We start from the raw sequence: 26,928 nt of genomic DNA, 5'->3' as shown, positions 1-26,928 counted from the left end.
ACCTTACGTACTGTAAATTCAATCTTCACTTCTGCCCTATCCGCATAGATAAAATTACTCAGACATGCTGTCTACTGTCCGTCCAAGTGGTTATGCCACAGGATCATAGAAAGGGAGGAAATCACGTGACAGTTAATTACTTAACGAGGCCCTTTTATTTAAGTTATTTTAAACAGTTGTATAATACACTGGTCAAAAAAAGTTAAGCATAATTAGGCATATAACGGTTTTTATTAATTAAAATAAAATAGATAAATTATAATTGGGTTTCTTGGTTCCACAGAATAAACTTAAAAGTAGAAATACACTATTTGTTAACAATGGACTCAATATGAAATGAAAAGTTGCATTGTTTGGAAACAACGGAAAAGATAAGGGAAGTTGAAATTCGTACATCATCAAAGAAAAGGAAATGGTGCTTTCAGTGCCCTGTTTAATAACGTGTTGGTCCTCCACGAACCCTGAGGCACTCTTGTATGTGACGGGGCATACTCAGTACCAACGCATCTAAGCTCTCCTGAGGCAAATTGACCCATTCTTCCAAGGCAGCATTCCTGAGTTCTTGAATCGTTAATGGGTGATGTGGACGATTGGAAATGGCTCTCCTGAGAAAGCTCCATGCATGCTCTATGCAGTTCATATCCAGTGAGCATGCTGGCCAATCCATTCTTCGGATCCCATGCTCTACCAGATACCGCTGCACACTATGAGCACGATGAGGCCGAGCATTATCGTCCTGTAGAGTGAACCCTTCTCCTAAAGTCCCTGCAAAACCACTTACTATGGGTTGGAGGATGTTGTTCTCATACACGGCAGCAGTCATGTTTTCCTCTATTGAAACCAGTGGTGTGCGGCGGCCAAACATGACACCTGCCCAAAACAAGATTGAACCACCAAACTGTTGGTGACGTTCCACGGTCATTGAGGGATGATTTCGTTCCCCTGTTCGTATCCATACGCGAATAGAGTTATTGTCAGGGTGTAGGCCCATTCTCACTTCGTCTGAGAATAAATTTCTGGTCCAGTGGTCTCGAGTCCAATTCTCATGTGCTCTAGCCCATCATGCACGAGCACCCCTGTGATGTGGACGGAGTGCTGGAGTCTTGAGTGGTCTTCGAGCATACAACCCTATGTCATGAGGTCTATTGCGCACAGTTTGGCTACTTACAACAACACCAGTGGCTTCGCGCAGGTCATGGCGCAGAGTTGTAGCTGAGGCTATAGGGTTCCTACGTGCAGATAACCTTACATACCGGTCCTGACCTGGTGTTGTTTTGCGTGGACGGCCCTCGCGAGGTCGATCTGCTATTGACTAGGTTTCCTGGAACTTTCTCCACAGTCTGGAGACAATACTCTGATTCACATGAAGGATGTTAGCAACATCAACTTGTCTCATGTTTTGTTCCATCAAAGTGATGATTTTGATGCGGTCTGCCATTGTAAGGGTGTTCCGAGCCATTGTACTGCACTATGAAGCAAAACGACACTGATTGAACTTCGCTCGAATTACAGACTTTGTTTACTGCACTATGAAGCACTATAAAGCAAAACGACACTGATTGAACTTTGCTCGAATTACAGGTTTTGTTTACTAGCCGTGATTTGGACGTTACCTAGTGATGCAGAATAAAACAAATGAAAGAATTTGAATTAGTAAACATAATACGTGCCACATAAAACCAAAAGAAACATAAATATCAGGTATTATAGGGTAAACTGGAAATATGCTTAACTTTTTTTGACCAGTGTATTACGTAAACGTCCAATTCCTAACAGAAATTAATGTTTTCAGAAAAGAGCTAAGACAGCCCAGCTTTTACAGACAGGCGAACAGAAGCAGGTGGGGCAAATAGGGACGTGATGTAGGCAAACGGACAACAGTACATGTGCGAAAATGATTCAATATTGAAAGCTCTTTCATCACTGGAAAACGCAAACATATTTCTGGAATGTACTATAGCCTACTCACTAATACAGTGCTGTTTACTATATGAGGACCGTTTTTGCAAAAGTCAGATGCAGAAATCAAGTTTTTACAGAAATTACACTAAGTGACAGGATCTATCGAGTTTTGAAAAAAAAACCTGGAAGGTTTGGTAGTCTCTACATACGGTATGAATCAAGTTTTGGTAAATCTGATTTCATAGATCGATTCCGGAGATAGAAAACATACGATATCCATATGTAACTCACTTTCGAAAATTTCTGCATCTATCGACTTTTGCAAAAACGCTCCTCATATGCAGCCTTGGTTCTGTGTGGAGGACAATTGGTACTTCATTAGTAGAAGGAGTGGGAGTGAAGTACATTCAAAAACTCAGGTACAATAAAAATTGAAGTAAAAATAAAATGATGTCCCTGTATTTCAAAGTAAGCATAGAATAATCAGATTATCAAAATATCTAAAAATGTGTTTACTCTTTATTTATCAAGACATATAAAATACTAATCATAAATCTTTCACATGTAATAACATGATAACTTGATAAATTATTCTGTAATATCTTCTTATAAGAGCTTCTTTGAATTAAGGTACTTCGTGTAAAAATATTTAACAATACTTTTAACTGTGCAAAGGATTAACATCAAACTGAAATTGTACATCACCATCCTGCGGTCTAAATTGTACTTCGTAAAAGAAGTTGGAAGTTTCGTCTACTGATTTATGAGACTGGAAAAAGTAAACACCTTGACGTGTATGCATGTCCCATGTGACTTTTTTGTTTATCTCCACTGTTCCTATTGGTCCTGTCGAAATGGTATGCTTTGGATTACCATCTAAATCCCAGTTCACCCACAACGCAACACCATGACATGTACCAGACCTGAAATTATTAGGAATTATATTAATTTATACAACACTAATATTACAACTGGCTTATATATTCAACTTTTAAAATTTCAAAATTAGTTGGTGCAGAGTACATAACCCCAAAATTCCTTATGAAGGATGTTTCTGAGAATTTATATTTAATTTATTATTTTAATTTATATATATACATTAAATAAAATATTAAAAGATTTTGGGATGGAAATTTCAGCACAAAAATCAAAAGTAATGGCATTTTTAGGACAAGACCCAGTCAGAAGTAAGATAATACACAATAACCAATGCCTCAAACAAGTACAAAATTTCAATTATCTCGGTTGTGAAATATCTTATCAAAATGAAAAAGATGTGAACAAGAAAATTACCAAATTTACACAAATTCTAGGAATAATAAACAATACATTAACCCTTTGATGCACGCATTTGGGAAGGAAATAAAAAATTGTGTTTGCAATGAAATTAATCTTTTATTTGTCTGAGAGAAGTGCCTCAAATTTAAAAAATTTAAAAAACTTCCATTTTTTACACAGAAAATGGGTGGTTTCATGGTAAAACCACTATGCAATACTGCAGAACACAATGTCTTCAGACTTATTGCGAATGGTACAAAAGGAAACAGTTTCTGGTTTCATTAAGGCAAAGTGCCACTTCACATGTGTTGCGTGGTAATTAGAAAGGAAGAGAATGGACCTTCTATCCTTCCACTTGAGCCAGGACACTCTAGCAAATGACGTACGGCTATCACTCTCACCACGTTTCATGTCGCTGTCTCTTCTTTCGTCGTGTGGTAAACCAATACGCCCATGTCTAACTGTACCACATGCATAGATATTTTGCTGTCTTAGAGATCATCAGATTCAAACTTGTGAAAAAGTTGTCAAAAACACTTCGTGATTGTCACCAGCCATCTCTTCCTTGTAGCCATGATGAATAAGCTGACACAAAAATGGAACATTTTGTTGGATATGGTAAGCATAACTATCCTGTTTGCGTAGTGGTTACGTTTTGAAACCACCACATTATTTCCATATTGACGCCACATGTGTCGAAGAAATTACAATCTTGTTACTGAAATATGTTCTAAAAGACCGAAAGACAAATAATACCAAACAGAAACTTACGTAACTGTGATATTTTAGCATACAACTGAAATAAAAACACGTAGCAAATCTTCCACACCCCAACTATACACAACAACATCGGCCATCTTAGTGGAGCAACACAAAATATGTAGGGAAAATAAAATTCTTCTACAGTTACTAGGTATCAGTGAACGCAGCGCAGTAGTTTTGAAATAAAAATCACACTGTAAGTAGACAGGAAACTCAAATTTGAAAGGTGGTTATGTACTGTAATCACTGCGCTTCAAAGGGTTAAAAGCTAAATTAGTACAAAAATCTACAAGAATAAAAATATATAATACACTAGCATTACCCTCCTTTTATATGGAAGCGAGATTTGGACATTAAAGAAAAAAGACATGAACAGAATCAAAGCAACGGAAATGAAATTTTTCAGGAGGACAGCAGGATATACTCTTTTAGACCGAAAAAGGAATGAAGAAATTTTAGAACAATTAGAAGTAGAGTCAGTAGAAGAAAAAATCAGCAGATACAAATTCAATTGGCTAGATCATGTAAGAAGAATGGAAAATTCAAGAATCCCAAAAATTATGATGCAGTATAAACCTAGAGGACATTGTCGACCAGGAAGACCTTTTAGAAGACTGCTAGATGGGGCCGAAACAGGTCTACAGAGGCCTAATTCGTGAAGGATGATGATGATGATGATTATTTTAATTTATACGACTCTAGATTTCTTTTCATTTATAAAATAAAAAGTATTATGACATATCCATAACAAATATTATCTCCCCACATCCTAATCACTGGGGGCACGTAATTTTAAAAGCAGTGGATTGCCTTCATTATCATCTGAGAGAATTACACTGACCCCAGCTATAGTGAGGATCGTGTAAGTACAGTTCCTAAACAGCAAATATTGCAGTCCTGTCAGTGTTGCCAACTGTTACCAGATATCACCATATGAAGTAAAATCACGATCCTACGTACTCAATGACTTATTTAATTACCGTACTTTACCTTTATGTTGGAAGGTTATTCTAAATAGTTCAATAATTTGCAACATTTTCGTAAGCAAACTATACGAGAAAGAGATCAACATGTTAGGTATTTTGTCTGGCAATATGAAATTCATTGGTTTGACTAAACAACTGATTCACGAAACCTAACCTAAAAATGTATTTTGTTTTACTACATGAAATTATTAGTACTAACTCCGAAAACTGAATACCACCATCAAATTTATGCTTAAGAGTACTTATTCCTAATAATATTGCTATTCTAGTTATAATTGCTGTCTCTGTGAGCATAATTTCTTCTTCATTATCTTATTTCAGTTAAATCTGAAAGAACAGAACGCCAGTACGGGGGAGTTAACCTCACTCTCGCAGCACACTTTACACTTTCTTGGTGTAGTCACTATCATCCTTTTTCCTCTCTTTGACATTATTGTAATAAAACTCTAAACACGAAAGAAAGTCATTAAAATGTGAAATGATATTTCCATTGATTACCCATCTGCATTATCACATGCAAGTATGTTATATTGATTTACACTTACCTAACTATAATCTTGAATTGTAACCACAACACATAAAATAACTATTATGTATTAATATTAATACTGATATTAATTATTAGTATATTCAAATTTCACTTAGCTTCCAGTAACCAGCTCAGAAATCTAGTACAATTTTAATTGCATGGAACTCCAGTACAACGTCTGTCTCAGTTGCCAACATAACCGTTACAAAATCACTACCATTTGTAGTATTTGTCTGTATCAAAATTCGAAACGAAGTTGGCAAAAAAAAAATTCAACCTGCAAACTAGAAAATCACCACAATCCACTAGCATATGTAGTAATGGGGGGAAAAATGGTTAGGTTTCACCCTTAGGGTATGAAGTAAGCTGACCCAAACTATAAGCGCATTCTCAACTACACCAGCTGACTATGCTAAGGTTTGAGGAGTATTCAGTTACGAAGCAGCAGCTCCACTCATCCTTAGCCTTAGACCATGCTCCTCTGCACATCACGAGTCGACAATTGGGGAATGCAGATCGGACGGAATGATAATGATGCCTAATGTGGAAGAACTCCGAGAAAAACGTTACTTGTGGGTGTGTCTGCCACAAGTGTCACAATGGATTTTTCAATGATAATACTAGGCTTGCCTAGAACTAGTGGTGGGGTGTGATTTGAAGACCTGTGATTCTATCACTGTAACAGGTTTGTTGCTAGTTCCAACTGTGACTACAGTTCCAAAATCACAGCTCCAAGAAATCGCCATCTCCGACAGATATGTGACTCATAACGAAGGTGACTATACTTGTTTTTTTTTTAAAGATGGGACATGACAGTTAAGCGGCCGAGTTTGCAACTACAGTGCTATCACATTCTACTATATACAGTCACAAAGCTTGGGATGATTTTTTGCCAATGAGCTGCTTTTCTCGCGATAGTTGCTAGCTGCTTGGAGCGCTGTGAGTACTAGGAACAATAGACTTTGTCACTGCCATCGTGAACTAATATAGGCCGTAAGGCAGACCATGTGACTTGCTTAACCCGATCACGAAGGGCGGCGTTTAAACCATATGAATTAATTGGAATGCATAAAGAGTAACATATATTTCTCTAAAATGTAGTGTAATTGCATTAATAAAATTTAAAACAATGATTAGGGGACACTTCAGACATAATTCCTTGTGAATTAAGGTGTAATATTCTTGGTGTGAAAATTACGTTGTTCATATATGTAATACCTGCCTTTATTTCGATTAAATATTGCGAAATTCATGTACATTCATTTATGCAGGATTCAATAATTTTCAGTTGCACCGCGCGAATATTTAGATATGTTGAAATTATAGGTTATGTTTACTGTACCAGTTGCCCATTTCTGTCTAATTTTAGTGGTCTCCAATGTCCTGCCACTACATATGTATGTTATGTCATATGGAAAGTATAGGTTATGTTTACTATATTCCTATATTCGCAATTATACATCATAATTAAACATAATGTCATGTATGACACTCTAGGATGACACCCGTCACATTCTATTTGTCTGTATTTTAATGCTACAACTGAGTACTGAATTATTGTATTTATCTACTACCTAAGAGACGAAGTAACACAATCGTATGTACACTAATTTCATAGAAGTGGTATGGTAAATTTTCTGTCTACAATTAAGGAAAATAGATGTGCTAAATTAAAATCACAATATAAATTCGTTTTTATTGAACCTCAAAATAGCTTCCATTCTAAACTTAAAATGTTGATGCGAACAGATTATGTTAACATGTAAAATTCTCTTCACATTAAAATAACACAGTTTTGTAATTATTTCTGCAACATGTTATGCAACAAGAAGTAAACGGAACTTATGGACACATTACACTAAATAAAGCTTAGCAATGATACGCAATAAAGTTATAATATAATATTTTACCGAACAAACATTACGGCCTGGTCTAGATGCCGTATTTCGCTTTGTTGTGAAAACTTGTGTAAACTGTGAAATATTCGTTATCGGTTGTAATAACTGTAAATGGCTAAAATACAATAATTTGAATAATAATATAGGACAAGGAGATGCTTGTAGTACTATAAATTGTAAGAAAATTAGGTTAGAGTTATCCTTCTTCCGAAAGATCCAGAAAGGTGAGTTTATAGAATATAATATATATTTTATGGAAATTGTATTCCAATGGATACCATCCCATTGTGGAATCCTGGGAAACGAGAATGCGGATGCTTTAGCAAAGAAGGGTAGCACTGCTACTTACAGACCTGTTACTAAATCTACGTATTACTCTGTGAAGAGATTTATTAAATCTACATACTTAGACTTCAACAAACAAAATTTGATAACTCAATCCCAAGGGAAAAAATGGAACTCTCTGCATCAAAATCCACAGTTAATTCCCTATTTACCACGAAAATCGTCTGTCGCTGCATTTAGATTGGCAACAGGCCATGATTGTTTGGCCAAACACCTGCATAGAATTGGAATATATCAGTCCCCTAACTGCCCATTGTGCAACTCAAACCAAGAAATGGATTCGGAACACCTCAAAATCTTGCTTCAGTGGCTAGTCATGATAATATCTTTGAAAAATATTGGAGTGCAAGAGGTCAAATGACTTTATTGTCAAACGCCTGGCATTAGAAAGCAACAGAAGCAGCATATTTTATGAAAATAATATATAAACCTTATGTAGTTCATATTTCAATAGTGGAAGGTAATTATTAATTTTTTGAAAAGAACACGATATCAGAAGTACACAATACTAGGGAAAGAGTCTGTGATGAGGCGATAGTAGCGATCCTGGTGGTGAGCAACTATCTATGTTTGCATATTTAGTAAGTATTGTGCTTCGCAACTGTATATACTAAACTGTGGTGCTATGTTGCCAATATGGATTACTATGCTGCCAGCTGATGGAAGCTAGCAATTGTCGTTAAGATGGTTGACATTAAAACATTCATTGACAATTGACACGAAGGTAAGAAAACAATCCAAAAATCGACAAAGAATCAAAGACGAAACGTACCAATGCTAACATTGTGTAAGTTTGGCAACTCAACCGTTGTTACCATAGCAACAGGCCTACCATGTTGTGTGACATTCAGTTGTTTTTCCAATCGCAATGCTCCTGTCATGTCCCATCTTTAAAAAAAAAAGTATAATGCACGTATATGTGACAGCTCCGGAATCCAGACAACTGCAGATCGGAAGATTAACTTGGAGAATGTCGTAACTGGGATCTAATTAATTTTTGTCCCGCTAAAAAATTTGTCGGCAACACTTTGACATTCAAGCTACAATACACTTGCTATATTCTGAACCATTCGTAGACATTCTTGGGCGAATATACATGCTCACACATTGCCACAACACTGTTGAGAGCATGTTTATATTTGCTTTGCTAATTATTGTTGATATAAGGCATGGAACCAGTATATCAATTCACAGAATAGCGATAAACATAAACATCTGTCAGCTCAAACATTTATATTCACCAAGAATCATCTGAACACAAAAATCACATTGTGATAAAATCGCTATAATTATCACAGCGATTTTTCCAGAGCTGTCACAGTTCGAAGCTGTGACTCAAAACTGTCACAACCCACCTCTCCCCAACACTTCAAACCAGGAAACCTCCAGACAACCTGCATTACAGGTTGAATGTCATTTGCTACAATTGACTACTGCTTTCAAACTCAGCAGTATTATTTATATCAAAATGGGGGTATTGCTTGCTCGTTTTTAACTACAGCTAATTGGAATATTATCTTCTAGTACCTAAAATGTGATCCCTAATTGTAACCAATTACTTCTTTCGCAGATTCCATAAAAAAATTGCATCTATTAAGTTATATGTCACAATTTGTATGAAATATTATTTCTTTTAATATGATTAGGTCATTGCACATGCCAAAATAAAAATAAAGTCAAATTCTACACATAATAAAGAGTGTTACATAATTTTTTGTAATAATTTAATAGTACATTATGCAATGAGCCTATAATGGTAGTAATTAGGACGCGAGTATGTTTATGAAACAAGTGCAAGCAAGTTTCATAATTTTTATATGAGCATCTTAATTACCATTATAGTCAAGTTTCATACGACTTTTTATGCTCGACCATATTTCTAACTTGAAATTATTCATAAGTATTCATGTTATTCTTATCTGACTGAGAAGCGGAACTGATCTTGTACAATACCTCGTAAATTGTGAGATGTGCGCAGACGCGAAAGTATTGGTTTTTTCCGAGAAACAAACGTCCACATTGACCTTGATATTGATTTATTGTGCAATTGGTGAAATGAATTTGCGGGAATGTGCTTTGTGAAAGGCTGGAAGATGACGGTGAATTGATGTTAATTTGTGTGTTGTTTTTTTCGACTGAGTTTAATATTGTATTTGAGATTTCAATTTTATTTTGGATCGATTCTTCAACATAACGTTCTGCGACAGTATTGGATTTCCAGCCTCCGTGATGTTTCAATGAATAGAATAGAATAATCGATACTTGCGCTTTCATATTGCTACAATGGTATTTTCTGATTGGTGGAATACCTGAACTTTAATGAATAGGTGTATTTTAATGAGGTCCATTAAAGGGCTGCTACCGTGTATAATTACTACATTTCGGCATGGTCGAGCATAAAATAGTCATTTATGATATATGTTGGAACTCTGTTTGTCATTGTACTTCAGAATGAACACTTCTGTCCCCTTCCCTCTTTCTCTTTCTTATTTTTAGATAAAAGCAAAGCCACGTACCCTTTACAGCTGACTTGTCCTTTGGTCTCAACAGAATCTTCAATATTTGTTGTAAAGTTAAAATCCAAAATGCAGAAAGGCTGACTTAAGGCTTCACATGGATATTCCCATAAGGGTTGAGCTTCAACTGCACTGTCTGAGATGGAACTTGAACTCTGGACACAGCAAACAAAGACAAAACTCCAAAGACATCAAAATATACTAAGTGAAAAGAGAATTTTAATTATTTGATAAATCTGGACTAAAACTGAAAGACAAAGATTCCCACAAATTAGTACATGACTTTTTCCTTTGATTATCACAACTTTAATGTATATTCATATAAGATACCGTCAAATGGGGTGTTATCAGACAGGTTTTTATATTTTAAGATACCATTTGCGTAATGATTGATAATTTGCAGTTTTTTGTGATCATTCATTACATTATTATGTATACTTGCCTCGAAAACATGACGGCCTCTCTTCTTGGAATTGGTAATCCCTCATAAACACCCATCCTCTACTCAACCCCTAGCCGCATGGCAGAAATACAATAGATCCCAGCATTGCCAAATTTAAGTCATTGCTTCTACCTATAGGGTTTAACCCATTCTCAATGTCTTTTTAGACATTTGTCGACGTGTTGTTTTATACCGTTGTGCGCTTCAATATGTCTAATTTATTCCGATCATGATTAATGAGTGTTGAAGCAGATGATCCGCAGTCAGATCTCCTGATTCACTTGAAGATTACAACAAGAACAAATAACACCGTTGAAGAAAACAGAATATCTTATATGCAGAGGAGAGTAGCTAAGAAAACAAAGTGTTAAAATTGTGTCTAATGTTAGAAATTCTATCCATAGAGTAATCGAAAGTTGAGGCAGTTCTTCTAAAATATATAAATATAAATATTATTCAGAACTTAAACATTCAAGATTGTGCAGAAGATGCTGCACTTGGTTACCTAACTGATGCATTTAACACTGAGTTTTTAGGTCTCAAATTTATTCCCACTACCGCAGCAGAAATCATGCATGTGATAAAACAACTAAAAACAAAATATTCCTCTGGATATGATGAAATTCCAAGTAAAGTTCTGAAAGCTTGTTCTGAAATATTATCCCCTCCGTTAAGCTATCTATGCAATTTGTCAATGCAATGTGGTATTTTTCCAGAAAGACTCAAATATTCAATAGTAAAACCAATATACAAAAAGGGAGATAAATGTACTATTGCTAATTACAGACCCATATCATTATTAACAACATTTTCAAAAGTGTTTGAGAAAGTTATGTATAATAGATTATATCATTACCTGGAGTCCAACAATATATTAGTTTTAGAACAGTTTGGATTTAGAAAACAAAAATCGACAGAGAATGCTGCTTTTAGTTTGGTGGATGAAATACTAAATTCATTAAATTCGAAACTACATGTAGGTGGGATTTTTTGTGACTTGGCTAAAGCATTTGATTGTGTAGACCATAGTATATTAGTAAAAAAATTGAAGTTTTATGGCATTAAAGATGAGATGTTGGGTTGGTTTACATCGTACTTATCAAATAGAAAACAAAAAGTAGAAATAAATGTACCAAATAGTCATAAAGTTACTTATTCAGAATTTAGAAATATTAAACATGGTGTTCTGCAGGGGTCAATTTTAGGTCCATTGTTGTTTCTAGTTTATATTAATGATTTAGCCTTGACCATAAACAATTCATCCCATGTAATTTTATTTGCAGATGATACAAGTGTAATTATTTCAAGCAAACAATACGATCATTTTATAAACACTTCTAATACAGTGCTGAATCTAATGAATGAATGGTTCCATGCAAATAAACTAGCACTTAATGTTGATAAAACCAGTGCAGTCAAATTTAGTACACACAATAGTGCTCAGGTTTCCTACAGTATTCGATTAAATGGAACTCATTTCAAAGAATCTATAAGCACAAAGTTTCTTGGTTTAGAATTGGATAATCACTTGAACTGGAAAACGCATATAGAATGTATTACTCGTAAATTGAGCTCTGCCTGTTATGCACTAAGATCCTTATCTACTATTGGTGATATAAACTTACTTAAAATGTCATACTTTGCATATTTTCACTCTGTAATGAAATATGGATTAATATTCTGGGGTAACTCGTCTGAAGCTAAACACGTTTTTGTTTTACAAAAGAAAGCTATAAGAATAATGGCCGGTGTGCATAAAAGGACCTCATGTAAAAATATTTTCCGAAACTTAGAAATCTTGACTTTACCTTGTGAATACATTCTTTCCCTAATGATGCTGTATATTAAGAACCAAGATAAATTCAGTACTAATCAATACATTCATCATTTTAATACAAGACATAAATCAGATCTTCATCTACCCTCTGTTAGTCTAAGCTGTTTTAAAAAAGGAGTTCGCTATTCATGTATAACAGTCTTCAATGCACTGCCTAATTATCTTAAAGACTTGAAGAACAACGAGAAAAGGTTCAGAAAAGAATTAACCAAATTTCTACATACTCATACCTTCTACACAATTGATGAATTGTTTATGCTTGTGAATTGAATTATTCTACTTAAATGACATGTACAATTTTATATAGCTCAACTAAAATATGTTTTTATATTGACTTAATCTGTTTACTATGTATTGTATTTTTTGTTTAGCATAACTGATGAATTGTATGTACTGTAAATTGAATAGTATACTGTATAGGTCAACTGATGAATTGTTTAAGCTTATAAATTAAATTAATCTACTTCATATGAATTGTATAGCTTAACGAAAATAAGTTTGTAAATTGAACTAATTTGATTGTATATGTTTGTATAGTTTGGCTGATAAATTGTATATGTTCTTAAAATGATTACTAGTCTGTGTAGCTCTACTGATGAATTGTATATAGACCTACTGTAAATTGAATGGTAATATGTATAGCTCAACTGATGAATTGTTTATGATTATAAATTGAATTAATCTACTTGATATTAATTGCACAAATTTGTATAGCTTAATGAAAGTATGCTACTTTGTATTGTATATATTTGTATAGTTTTGGCCGATGAATTGTATATGCTTTAAATTGAATAGTAATCTATATAGCTCTACTGATAAATTGTTTGTGTTTGTAATTTGAAGTAGTTTGCATGATATGTATTATCAATTTCTGTATATCACAACTGGTTGAATTGTTTATGCCTTAAATTTAATTAAATTGTTTTGTATTATAATATAGCTCAACTTATGAATGATCGTTTGCGTTTGTAAATTTAATAATCTGATTGGCAATGTATTGTATACTTTTAGTAGAGCCATCGATGTAGCTCAGTCGGCAGACTTGCTGGGCTGCTGATCCGGAGCTGCGTTCGGGCTTGGGTTGGATCCCCCTTTGGACTTTGGTTTCTTCGGAGGTTTTCCCGAGCCGTGGGACTGAAGCCGGATGGTCTATGGCGAATCCTTGGCATCAACCCCTTTGATTTGATTACCTGGTTGGGTTTTTCCGAGGTTTCCCCACCGAAAAGGCAAATGCCGGGTAATATTTTGGCGAATCCTCGGACCTCATCTCATCTCACTACATCTCGCCAAAATGTAAAAAAAAATGTAAAAAATTGTACAAAATTGTAAAAATTGTAGAAAATTACTAAATTGTAAAACTATAAAAATTTGTAAAAATTGTAATTGTAATATTGTAAAATGTTGACATGTTCCACATCTTAAAGCTTCATTGCTCATGTAAGATCTATGGAATAAAATAAATGAATGAATGAATGCAGAGGAGCGTAGCTAAGAAAACAAAGTGTTAAAATTGTGTCTAACGTTAGAAATTCTATCCATAGAGTAATCGAAAGTTGAGGCAGTTTGATAAGTATAAATCTTAATCACTTAACATCGGACGCAACCGGCGGAGTTGGTAAAAAAAACAAATAGAAATTAAGAATTACGGTTCACCAACTAAAGAGAAAATAAACTAAAACAGAATTCGGTAAGATAGACGATTTTATGCGTGATTTACTTCGTCGAACAGTATGTGAACAGTACGCGAAAGAGATATCGCCAACAGCAAATAAACTTGCGGAAATATTCTGGCCTGATTTGTACATTATGTTTAAGAATGCAGAAAAAATTTCATTCGATTCTATCCAGCACTTTCGGAATTACCAGGAAAATGTTTAAGGAATATAGTTGCGAAGAAGAAAAAAAGCTCATGCTGTTTTCCACTTAACAGCTATTATAGCCAATGCCGCACTTTACATTAAAAATCATAACTTCAGAACTAGTACAGAGCCACTGGCGTAGCTCAGTTGGCTGAGTTGACTGCCGATCCGAAGTTGCACTCAGACGTGGGTTCAGTTCCCGCTTTGGCTTTTTGATCTGATTTGGGTTTTTCCGAGGTTTTTCTCAACATTAAGGCGAATGTCAGGTAATCTATAGCGAATCCTCGGCCTCATCTCGCCAAATATCATTTTGCTATCACCAATCCCATCGACACTAAATAACCTAATAATTGATACAGTGTTGTTAAATAACTAAAAAAAACTAATACAGGTTGTTTTACCTGAATGAACTTCAATAGTTGGTGTAGAAATTTAAATTTTATATTAGGCCTACATTTTACATAACAGAATTTTAAGGTATAAGAAGTGTACATGCCCCCTTAATTAATTCAATCACATTTCCTATCTTATAACGTTCCTTAGGCCTACAGAAAATTTGCATCGAATCAGCAACTAAACTGGCAGAGAAACAAATATATTCTTTTGTGCTTTAATATGATTTTCGTGTTATGAAAAAATGATGTAAAAGGAATAAATTTATCCATGACTTGTATCTAAACTGGTCTTTATTTCACCGTTCTTAGCAACCTAAATAATGACATTATTCACAGCAGTGCTTAAAAGTTTTCTAACTTACAGCAGTGAATTAAATGTTTTTAAATCACTCTCTACATGACATCCAACATATTAACAATAATAGAATGAATATATATGAACTTCTTCGCCAACAACACATTACAAAGAAAAGCCCTACAATTTAAAATTAAATTTACATACCAGTAATGAATAAAATATTGTATAGCACACTAGAGTAAACAGATTTTATGCACTCGTGGAAATTATCACCCAAGGTGAAGCGGATAAAATCTAAATTTACTCTCTTATACTATAAATTGCTATTCAATGATCACAGTTTCCGAAAATTTTACCAGCGCAACATCCTTAATTAAGTATAAAATTCTGAAACTTCAATAACATGAGAATTTAACACTTATTATATAATTCTGCATTTCTTTGTTTATTTAGGCAAAACATGTTAGTGAAAATATAAATATAAACTGTTTTTAAAATAAGTTTGTTCATTTTTATACCAACTTTGTTTTAGTAAATAAATTAAGGTATATTTACAAAGAAAATATAGTCTCGCTGAAAATCGCGGTTTCACGGAACACAGTTTGAAAAACGTTCGCAGATCACAATGACTTCAAGAATTGGCAACTCGGCTAAGGGTTTATCCCTTGCGCATGCCTGCAGTTAACTGGTGAAGGGGATGAGGGAAGGTCGTCATGTTTTCGTGCGAAGTATATCTCTAGGTAGAATGTGCATCTACAAATGATGTGCTGGTGTTCAGAAATGAGCATAATACAGTAATTTAAAAACAGTCTGGTGTCACCCCACAGTCAGCGTGATTTCGGACACTAACGTTTATAAATAACTGTCTGATGTCCTTGCCTATGGGGTTATTTAGTATGCTGGTTATTTAAATAACTGACTCGAAATACAATAAAATTACCTCACTTCACACAAGCAAGAATGGTGATGTTTTGCAAAGAAATAGCAGAAACTGATGTTAAATTAATTGGATCTTAATCAACAATGGTTGCGAGTGCACATTTGAAAGTATTTTTACAATAAAAATGATTGGTTTTTATGATTTTGTTTTGCTGCTCAACAATAAATATTCTGTGGCACGAAAGAATAAAAAAATGTTCTCACATTAAAGAGATAATTCAGTAATAAATTTGCATCAATCAGCAGGCTGCTATCAATCAATCAATCTTCTTAATGTGTCCAGCTGTTTTTTGACAACATAAAGCCCACTATAGCTCACTGTAGTCTATTCAGTTGTTGTTTTTCACGAGAAATAAGGGGTATTTTGATTGGTGTTCATTATAGATGCCAACATTGCTGCTATCAACATTGAAACACAAAAAGTCACTAATGTCCGATATCACCCCATTCGATGGGATTACAAATTTTAGGATATTTTATTTAAACATACACAACACCAAAATGTTCACCTGCTCATGTAGAAGGCATTATTTTATGGTTTTCTGATACTTGTGTATACATTATAGAGGAAAGTCGAGTACGTTAATTATTTTTTGGGACAATTCTGAGAGGAAGTAAAAGACCATTTATCAATAATAATAATAGCAGTAATTCAGTGAAACATCTCTTTATGGATAAGAAAGGGAAGAATTACAAATTCTCCAGTCCAAGATATAGAAAATATGGTATTAAACTTCTCTTTAAAGTAAATAATTCGGAAATCAACTGCAAACTAAAGTGTTGGACTACAAAGAATGCCCAAGTTTCTGTACTGTTTGTAGAATAACCTCTTCTTGTCCAGTTAGTGCTTCAGTGTAAAATATTTCATAGTAGGTGCATGTGTTTCACTGTCACAAAAGGCTTGGGCTTTAAAGAAAGAAAATTAAGTGCTAAATACATACTCGAAATGAGAGAAGTGTGGTGAATGGATTCTTTAAAATAGGAAAAAACTCATGCTATGGATAGTTGTGCAGTCCATTAGCATACAATAACTTCATATTGCGTTTTGAAATGTCTTGACGACATGTGAAAACTGTATTCAAGCAGGTGAACATTTTCAGCAATTTATGTGATTTCAATAAGATACAAACTCTTCTTCTTCTTAGTTTTTGCCAGGAATTCGGCTTTAACTTTTGGGATGCAGCTCTTATACACAAAGAAATATGATATTTTGACTAAATTTATATGAAAATAATTACAAAACATTTAGTACTTTATTCTAAAAAAGTTTACTCTAAATATAATATTAAACGAGGGTCATTCCAAAAGTAATGTCTCCTATTTATTTTCATGCAAACTAAAACAGATACACAAAGCATAATAACACAGTTAAATAGAGCAAGGTATCAGCTACATACAGAATACTTTATTTTTTCACATAGTCACCAACATTCGTTATGCATTTTTGCCAGCGATGAACAAGAGCTGCCCTCGTATCCTTGTCTGGAAAATGTTGCTGTCCACATAGTCCAATTTTCATAGGCTCAAAGAGATGGAAGTCTGAAAGCGCCAAGTCCGGACTATTTGGAGGATGTGATAGGACAGTCCAGTCAAATTCTGCAACGTGCTCAGTGGTCGCAAAACTGGTGTGGTGCCTGGCCTTATCACGTTGCAAGCTAAAGGTTTTTTTTTCTCTGCCCTGACTCTGGAAATTCAGACTTTCGGCATCCAAAAGAATCACACCCTGACTATCCCAGAAGACTGTCATTTTCGCCACTATTGAAATAGTATTTACGGCCTTACTGTGCTTGCTCCACTGTATGGTCTCTGTATGCCTTCAACAAATGTTATGGATGTCAATGGGTGCAATTTGTTCGGCAGTGAGAAATTCAATAACACATCTCTGTTTCTTACGCACCTCTATGTCAGATGCCACTATCTATCACATGATAACCAAACTAACAGGACATTAGCATGAAGATTCAACCTTTACTACAATAACACTAACATCTGACTCAGATGCTACAGGTCAACACGAAAAATAGGAGGCATTACTTTCGGAACAATCCTCGTATATGACTATAAAAGGAAACAACTACGACGTAAGTAAGAAATAAGATATATTTTTGATGGATAATGTATAAAAATGTACGATAATGAACACAGTTGGATATTTTTCAAGTAAATATATCTAGTTTACTTTTAAATTGTTAACTGCCTCCCATTGGAGGTAGCCCAGAAGGACTCAGTATACTCTCCTACATGATTTTTAAAATATTAAATGTTTACATAAATTTGTTGACAGAAAATTAAAATAAACATATATGAATTATAAAGTTAAGAAAAAGAAATTAAACAGAGTGAATATGATGACTCAGAATTTGAAACTGAAGTTATGATGTCAGTAGTAAGTGTCTGTGGTAGTTCAAAAGTTTCCTGAAGCGTTCAAAGAACTTGGGAATCACACCACGAGCTCCAATAAGAAGACCAATCACCTCAATGTTTTCAAGCTGGTATTTTGCTTTGAAGTAATCAACTGTTGGCAGATAAATGTTGATCTTTTCTTGATTGACATCTTCCGGCTGGCTACTCCCCGTTTCAATCCTTATGGTAGGATCAATTATATAACCTTTCTTGGTAGTCTGGGAATATGCTATGATGTCAATACATCTAGAGGAGCCATTAGTAGGAAGGCAAAAGACTTCCTCTTCTACTGTCCAAGACTTTTTTTTTCAAAGCAGTTGCAATTAAGGATCGAATATGATGATGTCTGGCATTTCGGAGAAGTAAACCTCTGTTACACTGACCTTGGGCAAGGGTTTCAGTCTCCGGGCATCCATGTCTGCACCGGGATCTGTCCAAAGAGCGACCAGGTACTCCTCTAATTGCTGATAAATTGGCATTCATTTTAAGGCAGGTTACCCATTCAGATGTAGATAGTCCAGACTTATTAAAAATCCAGGCATTGGCTTTAGGTACTTGTCTGTACAATTCTACACCTCTGCCACTTCCAGGCATTACTTTCCAAGATTCGAATTCTGTATTTCTTAATTTCCTAGTCACAGATTTACGAAGTTCAACTGGACAAGGGAGACTTAGATGTTGACAGGAAGAATTAAGTTCAGACATCAAAGGTCGCATACTATTTACATAAGGATTTTCATTTAGTATTAAAGTGATGCAGATGTTGCAGTGTTGCAAGAACGCTTCCCATGATGCTCTGACTAGTCCCAAACCTCTGTAGTTTTTGCTTGCATATGACATACTAGTAGGTGTATCAGATGGCAGCATAAGCATTTGTTTAACAGAACTACGTATCAACTTGTCAATATCTTCTAAGAATGTTGCTGGTAACTGATGGATAGGAGCCATTAACACTTGACTAAACACTTTTAGCATTTAACATATCTCACAAGATAAGACTGATAAAAATGATTCATTAAAGCAAAATTTGAAAAATGTTATTACATAACAGATCTGTAGAAATAAGTTAAATTACTGAACTACGAGGCCTGTCTAAAAAGTATCCGACCTTTAGCCAGAAAAAATATTTCAAATACCTGACGGGGTTGGGACCCTAATCCCCTTCAAAGTAGGCCCCTTGTGCTTGCACACACTTAGCCCACCGATCCCTCCACTGCCGGAGACACCTATGGAAGTCTTCTTTTGGAATGGTGTTCAGCTCCGTCGTCGCGTTCCGCATTATCTCTTCTCTACTCTCAAAACGGGATCCTTTCAGTGGTGTCTTCAATTTTGGAAACAACCAGAAGTTGCAAGGAGCCAAGTCTGGAGCGTAGGGAGGTTGGCGAACGGTTGTAATTCCATGTTTGGCCAAGGAAGTGTGGATCAATTGGGATGAATGTGCGAGGTCGTTGTCGTGATGCAAGTGCCAGTTATTCGCTGTCCACATGTCTGGTCTTTTGCGCCGAACTGCATCACGGAGTCGCCAGAGAACATCGTGATAGTACTCCTTTGTCACCGTTTGTCCTTCCGGTGCGTATTCGTGATGCACAATTCCACGGACATCAAAGAAAACAGTCAGCATCACCTTGATTTTGCTTCGCACCTGCCACGCTTTCTTCGGCCTTGGAGACTCGGGATGCTTCCATTGCGACGACTGTCTTTTTGTTTCTGGGTCGTACCCGTACACCCATGACTCATCTCCAGTTATCACGGTGTTCAGAAACCCAGGATCAGTGTAGGCGGTGTCCAGAAGGTCCTGTGCAACGTCACGATGGAGGTCTTTTTGTTCCGGGGACAACAACTTGGGCACGAATTTCGCAGCCACTCGGTTCATGTTCAAATCATCACGCAAAATTGCATGTGCAGAATCTTTACTCACTCCAACCTCTTCGGCAATCTCCCGCACGGTCAAACGACGATCTGCCATCACCAAATTTCGCACCCTCTCAACAACAGCTGCACTCCGAGCAGTTTGGGGCCTGCCAGAACGCTGCTCACTCTCCGCTGATGTGCGGCCATCTTTGAATTGGTTGAACCACTCCTTAATTTGTGTTACACCCATCGCATCTTCCCCAAACACCTGCTGAATCTTACGAATTGTTTGACTTTGAGAATCACCGAGCTTTTGACAAAATTTGATGCAGTATCTTTGCTCAATTCATTCAGTCATCTTGCGAGAAAACTAAATCCGACAAACACTTAGAACAGCACCTTACTTGGCGACCACCAGCCAGTGACTGGCACAAGCGAATGCGGTGAAAAAATTCAAGCATGCACATTACGGTTCCGCCTTCCTCCATGCACAGTGGCGCCGCCTTAGAATCACTACTTTGCTCGGGAAAATTAAAGGTCGGATACTTTTTAGACAGACCTCGTAAAGTGCAAAAAACAGTAATGATTCACATATGTACTCTACCTCAATCAGCTTATCGAAATCTGTCACTTTGAATCCTTCCACTGAATGCAAAGGTGCTCTAATTTTCCACAGGTCATGGAACTGTACAGCCATGGCCCAAACTGAAGCGCCTATTGGCAGAACTGTTGCAGTTGTTGATAAGTACTGGGACACTTCATTTTTCAGATACCAGAAATATACATTTTGCCATGGCAGTAATGTGGTAACAAAATGAGGTTCTCCAATCACCAATGTTACCTATAATGCATAAAACAAAAGGAAATCATAAAAACATTAATCTTTGTATAATTTAATACGACATTTTAACCTTCATGGTGATTATGGTATCGAAAAGAATTTGGATTTTCCAACTATGTGATGCAACTTAATATCACCAACATTTTAAAACTGCTTGCAGATTCCAACATCATCCAAGACATGATGGGTAGCCTAACCTATTATGTCTCCAATTGTCTGAGCTATCCAGAAATAATGTATAAACGTTCAGGTCATCTTTCAGATCTAGATGATGGAATCTGGAAATGTTTCAAGCAGTGTCATTTTAATGCATGAGTGAACCTGGTGGCCACTGGGGGCCCTAGGTTATAAGGGGACCTCAAAAAATGGCAATAAGAACAGCAATAATAATAATAATAATAATAATAATAATAATAATAATAATAATAATAATAATAATAATAATAATAATAGTATTTAATTACTGACTTTTAAGGAACCTGCAGGTTCATTGCCGCCCTCACACAAGCCTGCCATTGATCCCTATCCCGAGCAAGATTAATCCAGTCTCTATCATCATAACCCACCTCCCTCAAATCCATTTTAACATTATCTTCTCATCTACGTCTCGGCCTCCCTGAAGGTCTTTTTCCCTCCGGCCTCCCAACTAGTACTACATGTCCTGTCCATCTCAAACGTCTGGATTTAATGTTCCTAATTATGTCAGGTGAAAAATACAATGCGTGCAGTTCTGTGTTGTGTAACTTTCTCTATTCTCCTGTAACTTCATCCCTCTTAGCCCCAAATATTTTCCTAAGCACCTTATTCTCAAACACCCTTAACCTCTGTTCCTCTCTCAAAGTGAGAATCCAAGTTTCACAACCATAAAGAACAACCGGTAATATAACTGTTTTATAAATTCTAACTTTCAGATTTTTTGACAGCAGACTGGATGACAAAAACTTCTTAACCGAATAATAACACGCATTTCCCATATTTACTCTGTGTTTAACTTCCTCCCGAGTATCATTTATATATGTCACTGTTGCTCCAAGATATCTGAACTTCTCCACCTCTTCAAAAGATAAATTTCCAATTTTTATATTTCCATTTCGTACAATACTCCCGTCACGAGACATAATCATATACTTTGTCTTTTCGGGATTAATAATAATAATAATGATAATAATAATAATAATAATAATAATAATAATAATAATAATAGTAGTAATAAATATAGAGTCAAAACAAATATTAAATTTTTGGAGCAAAATTTTATTCATTGAACAATACTAGAATAGTATTGTTCTCCCTCATGCTCTGTTATAATATTCTCTATTCTCATCTTGCTTAAAACGCGATTTGGCTATTGTGCAAACTTTCAGTTCTCTTGCATACTTCTTCTCTCTCATCTCACAACCAGGGTCGCCGAGAAGGGGGGCAAAGGGGGCAAGTACATAAGGGTCCGTGAGCAGTAAGTGAGTCTGATTACTTTTTATTATCATGAATAATTATTCACAGATACATACCGGTATTATAAAATTTTGTAGGAACATTTGTTACATGAATCTGACATATTAACGAACAGTAGTAGAATTAATACAAATTACCACTTCATTATGTAAATGTTTCACTTAACTTTTATATAATAGAATATCGGTTTCCCACGTTAACAATCATCGACACGACACTTGAGGGCTCCGGGATTTGTCTGAAATATGTTCCCATCGCTTGTAACGAACACGTTCAATTGGCTTGTCCTCTTAACTACCAACCCCTGCCGGCCCACCGCAATATGCTAGTGAACTCTCCAAAATCCAAGCCACAGAATCACGTTTCCTTTTCAGTAGGGCCTACATAGTACGTTTCGTGACGAAACTTTCGTCTTTTCGTTGTCGTTTTCCTAGTAAATTCTGTTATTAGTGTTACCAGTGGACAATGGACAAGTAGAAGCACAAGTCGGGAACAGAGAAGCGCAAGGAGAGACAGGAAATTTGGAAGATATTAAGAAAGGGAGTAGAACTTTGTTTGATGCTGGTGTGAAATTGAGCGACCTTGGAAAACTAAAAAGTAGCAGACAAATTGTGTCATTGAATGTGTTGTTCGAAAACAAGAGCCTTTCCAAAAACAGTATTGCAGTATTTTCAAAACTCAAGAATGGAGAATGTGTTCCCAGAGACTGGCTAGTGTGGAGTGAAAGAAATCAGGGAAAATAGTACAGTGACTAATTTGTTTCACTCCACACTAGCCAGTCTCTGGGAACACATTCTTCATTCTTGATTTTTGAAAATAATACTGGAAAGGCTCTTGTTCCGTCACTTAAATGGTTATTAGGCAGGTTGGGGGTAGTTTTTTTCGAAGAACACATTCAATGACACTTACAATTTGTCTGCCACTTTTTAGTTTTCCAAGGTCGCATGTTACTTGCTATGACTCAGAGTTAGGAACTGGTGTGTGTAAATTTGTTTCACTTGCACATATTAACACATCATTTTTACTTGTGTTTGCTTGTTCTGATTCAATACTACTGTTATCAGAATTTTTATCTAAACAGCCACAACCATCAGTATTCACTTCTAAGCATGAACTGTCTTCATTTCTGACAACCTGCACAGACGAGCTTGAGATTGGTTTATTTTCTGCACCTCCACTAGCAACGCTCAATATCACACCAACTTCAAACAAAATGAAGGAAATAAAAATGTATTCAGAGTAACAATGTGTCAAGAAAGACTGAGTAACCTTGGCCTTCTTAGTCTGGAGAGCATTCTTGCTAGGTCTTTAAAGTTTGATGATATAATTGATGATTTTGTATGAATGAAGTCAAGGAAAGTTGTTTGTTGATGTGGCCTGCAAGTCTGAAATTAACAGCTGTTTAAGAATAATGTTTTATGAAAACGAAACGAAGCAAACGACAACGAAAAGACGAACGTTTCGTCACGAAACATACTATGTAGGCCCTACTGAAAAAGAAGCGTGATGAATATAATATATTGTGCTAATATGAAGTTTTGCTAAAAGTTTTCACTGTAACAAAAGTGTATATTTTTATATTCGTATCTGTGTATGGGGTTATCTTTTGTTTATTTTGCAAATAATTATTATGGTCAGAATAATTGGTAACTTGTCATTTTTTAACTTTTTTTTTCAACGGGGCCTGAGCACAATATTGCACAGGGGCCCATAAATCCTGTTGGTGGCCCTGTTCACAACCATTACAATTGATATACCAATAGACATATTCAAATAATTAATATTTCAGTAATTAATTTTATATAATATATTACAACAAAAATATCAGATTCCTTTATTAATTTATTGTATATATCGGAGCCATGTATTGTGGGTCGCGCCATGCCATGTCTGATTCTGTGTGCACCCGGCCTAATATTATACAAAGAAAACAAAAGACAGATTGAAAACCTACACAAACACATAAATAATATGGTTTTAAAATAATAAAAAAAAAATTGAAAATAGAGAATTAATGAAGTTATTAATGTATCCCGATAGCTATATTAATTAGTAAAGATTCAAAAGATAATTTGACTTTATAAATTGGTTAACTACTATATTTTAAATTCAATAAGAATGCATTTATAATAAATTTATTAGTCATCATAATAGCAATGAATCGAAAATGAGTGCATCCGATTCAATAATGAAACTAAATTGAGGTTGATTATGTAAGCAACTTGTCAAGTTTGTGTTTAAACAAGTATGCAGTAGTCTTCATAGAAGTTACGCAAACGATTCTGCTGACAAGAAAATATTGCAAGAGTAAGATTAACCTACATATGGAATGTACTGATTCAGCTATTTCAGGCTCATGACTTACAGTATGTCGACATCTGCTCACCTATTTAAAATAATAAGTTATAATGTAAAATAAGACCTAAAAATTAAACATAAATACTGGATAAATAGAGCAACAGGAAAGATTGATTTACACTTGTTTATTGTAGAGTTAAAATTAAAAAAGTATTAAAAATATTTATAATAATAGAATAATAATAATAATAATAATAATAATAATAATAATGATTTATTTAACCTGGCAGAGTTAAGGCCATACGGCCTTCTCTAACACTCAACCAGGAGTAAAGACTGTGTTACAAAAACACTACAAATTTACAAATTACACTACAATTTTACACACAAAACTGAATAAGATAATAATAATAATAATAATAATAATGATAATAAAATATAAACAACAAATAAGAAGAAATCAGACATAATATATAACATACAGAAAGAAAGAAAAAAGCATAATAATATGTGAACAGCAGGTCAAAATAAATGAGGCATACAAAAAAAAGACAATTATTCATAATAATAATAATAATAATAATAATAATAATAATAATAATAATAATAATAATAATAATAATAATAGTAGTAATAAAATAGTGCAGTACAAAGTATACAGTGAATACAATATTTCTAAGTACACACAATAAGGAAAATTAAGATTATATATAGCTCAACTTATCACATTAGAGATATAACATTATCGGAAAATATGAAAACAAAAATATAAAATAAGTTGAATATCATTAGAACATAAAAAAAAATGTGAATACGTGGAAACATGCAATACAACACTTGTCATAATAGTAAGTTAGTTTGGCAACTCGTCATAAGATAATTTTCTAACTTGGATTTGAAAGAATTCAATGTTCGGCAGCCCTTGACTTCAGGCGGCAGAGAGTTCCAGTGGTAGTAAATTGTGAAAAGGAGCAGATAAATAAGGTTTAAAGTCTTAATGGTTATTACGATTGGTTTAAACATGCATTAAAACCAGACATAAGTGCAAGTTTGAACCAATAAATTACTGAGATTTGCGATAAATTAATTAGTTTAGGAAACTGTACATTTATTATGTATAAGTACTTTCGTATATAGATCTTTTTTTGTTAAATTATTAAGTTTTGTACTTTTGTGAACTAATATCAATAAATCTATCACTATCACTATCACATAAACAATATATATCCAAAACTACGCTACTCACTAGAAACAGAAAACAATAAATCCATAAATTTCTTAGACATCACAATAACAGAAACAGACAACAAACATAAGTTCAAAATATACAGGAAACCAACTACCACGGTAACACACATACACAACACCTCCAATCACACCACACAACATAAAAACGCAGCATTCTGATCTATAATACACAGACTCATCAACATTCCTATGAGCCAACAAGACTATAAGGAAGAAATACACACTATCAAATACATAACACAGGAAAATGGATACAACCCCGACCTAATACACAACATCATAAGAAAGACTAAACGCAAACAAGAAAACACAACACAAACATAAGAACAAAACAAATACATCATACTTACATATGAAAACATGAACACATACAAGATTGCATCATCTTTCAAGAAACTAAAATACAACATTGCATACAGAACCCACTACAAAAATATCTTAACACACAGACAAGACACACAAATAAATACAACTTAACAGGTGTATACAAACTATCATGCAACAGTTGCAACGACTTCTATATTGGACAGACTGGAAGATCATTTCTAACACGTTACAAGGTACATATCACAGCCATATCCTCCTGGGTTGTGGAGTATAGTATACTTTACTTCATACATGCATTTAGTTTCAAATTTGCCATGAAGTGGAGTCGTCATCGATCACTTCTTTTCTGTGCTTTTCAAGCTCCTGACATCTCTTGGGACTTACAAGAAACACAAGAAGATCGATTCAATCATTGCAATGCGTTTTTGAACTATTTTTAAATGAAAATGGGGACCAGCAACTCAACGCCAAGGCACCGTAGAACATGCTTTCGAAGTAAGTACACAGTAAACCTTATATTGT

General features: G+C 34.9%; 1 protein-coding gene across 6 annotated transcripts in view; it reads right to left on the bottom strand.

Moving 5' to 3' along the window:
- Positions 1-2,399: 2,399 nt before the first annotated feature.
- Positions 2,400-26,928, bottom strand: part of LOC138703672 (protein arginine N-methyltransferase 7-like) — a 49,020-nt gene continuing 24,491 nt past the window's right edge. For all 6 annotated transcript variants that reach the window (XM_069831759.1, XM_069831758.1, XM_069831764.1 and 3 more), the window contains exons 8-10: positions 20,845-21,081; positions 10,217-10,371; positions 2,400-2,825 (exon numbers count right to left, since the gene is read on the bottom strand). In XM_069831759.1, coding sequence (XP_069687860.1) covers positions 2,564-2,825; positions 10,217-10,371; positions 20,845-21,081 — 654 coding nt within the window. In that variant the 3' untranslated portion in view covers positions 2,400-2,563. The remainder of the gene's footprint in view (positions 2,826-10,216; positions 10,372-20,844; positions 21,082-26,928) is intronic.

This window comes from Periplaneta americana, chromosome 7, assembly GCF_040183065.1.
Source record: "Periplaneta americana isolate PAMFEO1 chromosome 7, P.americana_PAMFEO1_priV1, whole genome shotgun sequence".
Lineage (NCBI taxonomy): Eukaryota > Metazoa > Arthropoda > Insecta > Blattodea > Blattidae > Periplaneta > Periplaneta americana.
This window is presented reverse-complemented; position numbering and strand designations above follow the sequence as displayed.